Raw genomic sequence first — 6382 nt, forward strand, 5'->3', positions numbered from 1 at the left:
CTTTCATTGTATATATAGCCCGTTCTTCTTCATCAATGAAATCTATCAAGAAGTATTATTTTTCTCTTGGCTTTGGCTTAATCTTTTTCTTCCTCTTCCTCATGGATCAATGTTGTACTAAGAATCTTTTCTTCATGCTGAGTAATCAACATATACTCTCCAACTTGGAAATGTTAAACAATATATAATACTACATATGTTATTGGTTGAGTTTGTTATTGACAGTCATGGCTACCAACTTAGTTTTTATATAATTTCACAAACTTTTTTTAGATGAGAATAATTAAGTTAGTTATATTATAATTCTAAGAAATTAGTCACTAAAATTGTGATTTCAACTCTCATTATATTTTCAAATATGATAATTAAATTTCCAAATATTCAATTTTAATTCCAAACTCTAATGACATGCTAGATCAAATGTGCACTAATATATATCACGTCATGAACTAGGCTCACACGGTTAATGTTATGGTGAAAGGTAACATATAAGAACACAAGATACTATCCTTAAAAAAGACCATAAGAGTGAGTTTAGAGCTCATGAGGTAAAGCTAAGCTTAGTTGCTAGAATTACAAGACATAAAGTATGAACACCCAAGTTCAAATCCTCCTAAGTAAGTTTTGTCTCACTTCCCCATAAAAAAAGAAAAAATTGTTTGTCCATAAAATGATATCCATAAAAACATAACATAGGATACTATAAATTTAGTGACACAACAAACAAATATTTATTCCATACTCCACCTGAAGATTTGAATTTCACTCATCTTCAACTTAATCCTTATCCTTAATCAATATGGTAAATGTGATTCCAAAAGCCTCTTGCTCAAAATTCATTCATTATGTATAGTAAACTAGTCCTTCCAAACTTTATGTTAAGTGTGATTCCACCTAAGAACTGTAGAACATATATTTCAAAGGCTAAGGTTCTAAATTAAAAGTACAGAAAGTATAATAGGACATGGTTCTATCCTACAACTGTAGAATATAAATAACAACACAGGACTGAGGACACAGAACTGCACAAAGATACCCCTTACAAGCCTCACTTATTATTATACTTTCATAGATATGAATATATATACATACATACAAGATGTTACTTGTGAATATTCCCTTTAACCACTTATTTACTGCTGCTATTATGAGTTACTTCTGCTTGTTGAAGTCCGTGAAGTTAGGACCGCGCTGCTCGTTAAATGGCTGATCGGAGGGAGGAGGGGGCATCCTAGGCTGTGGCTGCTGGGGTGGAGGATTAGTCAACTGTTGCATTGCTAGTTGAGATGCCAATTGGTTGAACATTCCAACAAAAGAAGTGTTACCAGAAATAGCACTGAGACGGATATTTTGCTCCCTAAGTCGCTGCAGCTCTTCTTTCAATGCCGCATTGAGATCTGCAAGCACACAGGTAGAGATGTTAATATTCATCAAGCAACAATTATTTAGCTTCCTGAACCTGAATATAACACAACGACAACTACGCATTCATCATACTAGGTGAGTCAGATACATAGATATGCTATAATGCTGGACCTGAATATACTTGAAAAAAATATACATTAGGAATCACCAATTCTTTAGAGCATAATTTTGGAAAGTAGTAAAATTGATACACAAGTTCATGAAATACTATTAAAAGAATAGTGAAATGATGAAGCCTTATTATTTATCCAATTCAATATGATATGATAAAAGTGAATGCACATGTCCACAATTTTAGCCATAAACCAATATGAAACCATACATACCTTCTCTAAGCTGTGCTTCTTGTTCCAAAGCCTCCAATTTCAATTTTAGCTCCTTATTATGAGCAGCCAAGTCGGTAGTGTCTCTCTACATCGTATGAGATATCAATAAGTTTATTGCTTTAATCTTCCTTTTCTCATTATGTACGTGTACATAAATTGAATGTAAGAAAATAAAAAAGAGTTATATTACAACTAGAAATTTTCGACAGATTTGACCAAGAACTTTTCAAGATTCAAGTGTGGTTATTGGATAAGTTAGAGTGTAGGGGACCACTCATCTATCTAAGAGCCAATAATAATAGGAAAGGTTATAGGCTATTTAGTAAAGATTTATACATATTTAGTACATTATCCATTTGTATTACTTTTTTTAAGAGTCAATGATGATCAAGTCAAAAGCATAAAACACCAATTAAGTTTTGAATCTTCAATCTCTTGCCCGAGTCTTGCATGTTAAACAAACTTGGAATGTTGAAAAAGGCTATAGAATTAAGGGGACCTTGTAGTGTTAGATTCCTAGATAATTACCACTTCTATTTCAGTCATCATTTTAGTACATTTCAAGTTACTTTCTTTTTGTGCTATGGTATTATTAAGCACATGCCATTGGCAAAAAAAAATTATGAGAAGAAATTCATAAGAGACAAGGATAAGATATCCAATTATAGAAAAATGAAAGAAAAAACCACTGCGAATGAGCAATGCATGCCAATCTCCCTCAATATTTGTTACAAATTTGAGCATAGCATAGCATAAGGATTAGAGAGTAAGAGCCAAAAATAAATCCTACTCCAGCAGAGATAGACCGCACCAAATTTTAGTCAAACTGTATGTGTCACTAACAGAAATAACAGTAATAACTGTTAGAGAGTAAAGCTGAGGTTAATTATTTTGCAGCCAAGTGGTTATAACTTATAAGACAGTTAGAAGGAAGGCAGAGTTAGTTAAATGGACCAGCTATAGTAAAGTTTGGCAAAATAGGACAGACATGTTTGTTTAGAGCAAAATCATTAAAATCTTGTAGAAAGAAGGCCAGGTGTTTAATGCCGACAGACTGACAGTAAAACATGAGAAAAGTAAAGACATAGGATGTAACGACGGAATCTGATTCCATAATCATGCATAACCCATCTCACTCTTACCACTTGCGCAAAAAGCTCAAGTTGATTTTTTCACAGATGTTACCTGCTAAAAATGTCATCTCATCTACACTTCCATTTCACCCACATAATGTGATATAAGTTTACACTTATACTTACAGTATTCAATAAATACATTCTCCGAGGATTTTGTTAAATGATATGATCTCTATAACATTCAGAATGCATAATTGATCCACATGCCTTGCAACTCCTTTGTTAAATGATACAATCAAAATTGCATTCATATTACATACTTGATCCACATGCCATATGATTGTGGTGTATCAGATTTTAAAAATATGTTGCATGCATCCACATTACACAAACTTTTGTCAATTGATATCAAGAGTTCTTAAAACAAATAATTTGCCACAAATCTTCCCAGAGTAGAAAAAATTACAGTGCTGCATAACTATCAGTCTTCCATTGATCCATTCCTCAATTTTCTTTGGTCCCAAAATTCTTCTTTCTTAAAAAGCTATATAAATGATTTCAAGACCAATTTCTTTTTGTCTTAATGCTACGCGTATGTTTAGGTGACCATATTCTTTTTTACTTTGAACTGTACCAGATCTGTTACGATTCAATGTTATATACATTGGGCACACAGGGGGTTTCACTTTCACTACCGCGCAACAAGTAAAGAACATGTAGAGATAGATAAACAGGGTCAAAAGGCTTCAAGTTATACCTGGTATCTTTTGCAAGAACCAGTTTTAAACCTTTGAATACCTTCTGAAGTTCATTTTACAACACCTACTGTTGAATTATGAGGGAAACATATGATCAAGAGTCAATTCGTGTTTATACTGGTTCACAGCATCCAATCAAGTGGAAACTTATATAAAAGTTCAGAAGAGGGTGATATTGGTTCTTCGTTCGTTCAAGGGAACTAGGTGCAAATTCTCGAAATATAAGGGATATGTGAATAATAAGAACAAGATACTGTGATGGAGAGTAATTTAATGTAATCATCACCAAACCATGGAATTCTTTAAAATAACTCTCTTTCACTAGCACTAAGATCGTTAAATCTTTTCACTTTTTTTAAGAAAGAAAAAAACATTTATATTTTGAGGGTTCGATAACTTGTTGTGACCACAACTCACAATCAGCACAGAATAAATCTACATAATTGTTACACTGACAAGATTAAGTTACCATGTTTATGTTTATCTAAAACAATCTAAGGAAAAGGACATACCTGAAGCATGGTAAGCTGTGCAGAGAGGTTAGTTGCTTCTGTCTGAAGCGTCTGCACCCTCTTCTCCAGCTCACTCGTATAACGAACTTTCCTTTCCTTTGATCGAGCAGCCGATTGCCTGTTAGCAAGAACCCTACAACCACAACATTCAAAACCAATATTACTGCACAAAACCAATATGAGGTATTCAGCTACATGAATCAAACAAAAATCATAGTAACATATCCTAAACCAATATGAGGTATTCAGCTACATAAATCGAATGAAAGTCATAGTATCATATCCTAAACCATATCTATAAAGTATTTGATTTGTTATATCTGAATTCTTCTAAATGACTCGCGTATAATTTTTTTTGTCTTCCTCCACCTATAACTATGTGATCTACTATTCTCTTCATTAGAGTTTCTACCAATAACAACATACCGTTATACAAAATAACTATATAACAGCACAAAAAACGAGTTTTAAAATTATCCATTAATTTTTTTTCCGCATACATAGTAAATCGAATTTATGACAATATTTAAGTCAAAATGAATCAAAAAATTTAGTTTGTTCACTTTTTATGAAAAATAAAAATTGAAGTTGCATGATGAAGAACCTCTTAGCTCTCTTGGGATCAATACGAGCAAGCTCAGCGAGCTTATCAGGTGCCATGGCCTTCTTCACACACTCCTCAAACGACGTCGTTGGAGACCCATCCATCGAGTTACTGCGGTGATGCCCCACCCTTCTCCCGCCAAATTTCTCGTCGCCGCCGCCGGCGAACCCAAGGCTATCAAAGAAATCGGAGTCTACGGACAAGCTCCGGAGGTGGCCGCCACCTGGGGCATCCACCGGCCTCGGTCGTGAACTCTGGCCGCTCGACTCGTCCGAGTCGATAGTCATCGGGACGGAGGCGCAGGCACCGGCGACGCCGCCGCCGGAGGTGGTTGGGGATGGGAGGGGGAAGGTGGAGATGTCGAAGTCGGAAGGGTCGAAAAGAAGGAGGTCGTCGAAGTTGGTGGCTACACGGAAGCTGGTATCGGAGTGGGACCTCCGGTGGTGGGACCCACGCTCCGGCATCCTATCTATGTCCACCGTCGCCGGAACCTTTCCGATGCAGTTCAGGTCCATCTACATATAAAAAACAAAAAAGAAGTTGAATTTTTTATGAGCTGTGAGTTTATGTGGTGGGGGGTTATAGTGATAGTTGTGGTGGTTGGTGGAGGAGTGAGAGAAGAAAGTGAAGAGGGTAAGGAACAAAAAGTATTTCAGGTGGGTGGTTGTTGTGTGAGTTACAGAACAGACAAGTGTCCAACAACAAACAATCAATTTGACTTTAGATACCAAAAGTTGAGGGATGTGTCTTTGGAGTAGAGGGTGGGATATAACACATTATTGAGAGTATGAATAGATTATTAGTTTTGATGGCAATGGCCAATAATGAAATGGATTATTTTTTAAGCCACATTTTGATCAAATTTATCATCAAAGTTATAAAATTGAAGTTGTTACTCAAATATTAGTTAAACTACTTTATCATAAGGATGGCAATTTGATTTAATAACCAATTTGAATATTTAATGTTAGTACCCAATCCTTTTAATGATATTATTGAAAAGAATTATGGAGCAAAAAATTGTTAAAAAATGGGGAAGCTTTGTCTAGCAAAATTGGTAGTTGCACCCCTTCCAACTTATAATATGTAAATAGCATGGTCCCCTAGAGTGTATGCAATAAGATTGATAAGATGACCAAAAATTTCATTTGTGCTTAAAAATAATGAAAACAGAAGATTTAAACTCATGAAGTGAAGGTTAGTTCCTATGCATATAAATATATAGGTGGTCTTGATGTTAAAGTACAAAGTCAAATCTTGCTCTCTTGGGAAGTTAATTTGGTCTTTTTTACATGATCATAGTAAGCTTTGACTAGATTTCTATTATAATAGTATTTTAAACAATATTCAATTTTCAGTGGTGTTAGTTCTGACGCTTCTTTTGTTATGAATAGTATCTTTAGAGCACTTTAAGGTTAGGTGCTTAAAAATGATTTTAAAGTCAACTATGGGAACTCTTCAATTTTGTATGATTATTCGACATGCTTGCAAAATTTATAATCATATTAACAATGTCCATATTTCGAATTCTTTACAAATGTGTGATCTTTGTTGAAACGGATGTTGGAACCTTGATCAATTACCAATGTTTCTTTCTATGGAGTTAAATGTCCAAACAATGCATCAACATCGTACCATTAATGTCCTTGTATGACTCAAATGATGGATGGACATGGGAAAT

General features: G+C 34.7%; 1 protein-coding gene across 1 annotated transcript; it reads right to left on the minus strand.

Moving 5' to 3' along the window:
- Positions 812–5473, minus strand: LOC109352285 (transcription factor VIP1-like). The gene is made up of 4 exons (XM_019594202.1): positions 4702–5473; positions 4098–4230; positions 1752–1836; positions 812–1397 (listed from the first exon to the last, which is right to left on the minus strand). Exons 1-4 carry the CDS (start codon positions 5214–5216, stop codon positions 1153–1155), a joined length of 978 nt encoding a protein of 325 aa, XP_019449747.1. The 5' UTR covers positions 5217–5473; the 3' UTR covers positions 812–1152.

This window comes from Lupinus angustifolius, chromosome LG07 (assembly GCF_001865875.1).
Source record: "Lupinus angustifolius cultivar Tanjil chromosome LG07, LupAngTanjil_v1.0, whole genome shotgun sequence".
Lineage (NCBI taxonomy): Eukaryota > Viridiplantae > Streptophyta > Magnoliopsida > Fabales > Fabaceae > Lupinus > Lupinus angustifolius.

What these genes read in the sequence shown, in the direction of transcription:
- LOC109352285 (XM_019594202.1), bottom strand. Translation starts at nt 5,216, where the DNA reads ATGGACCTGAACTGCATCGGAAAGGTTCCGGCGACGGTGGACATAGAT. An exon ending in GATCCCAAGAGAGCTAAGAG is followed by an intron (nt 4,231 to 4,701) that starts GTTCTTCATCAT and finishes TTGTGGTTGTAG; the next exon opens with GGTTCTTGCTAACAGGCAAT. An exon ending in CACAGCTTACCATGCTTCAG is followed by an intron (nt 1,837 to 4,097) that starts GTATGTCCTTTT and finishes CATACGATGTAG; the next exon opens with AGAGACACTACCGACTTGGC.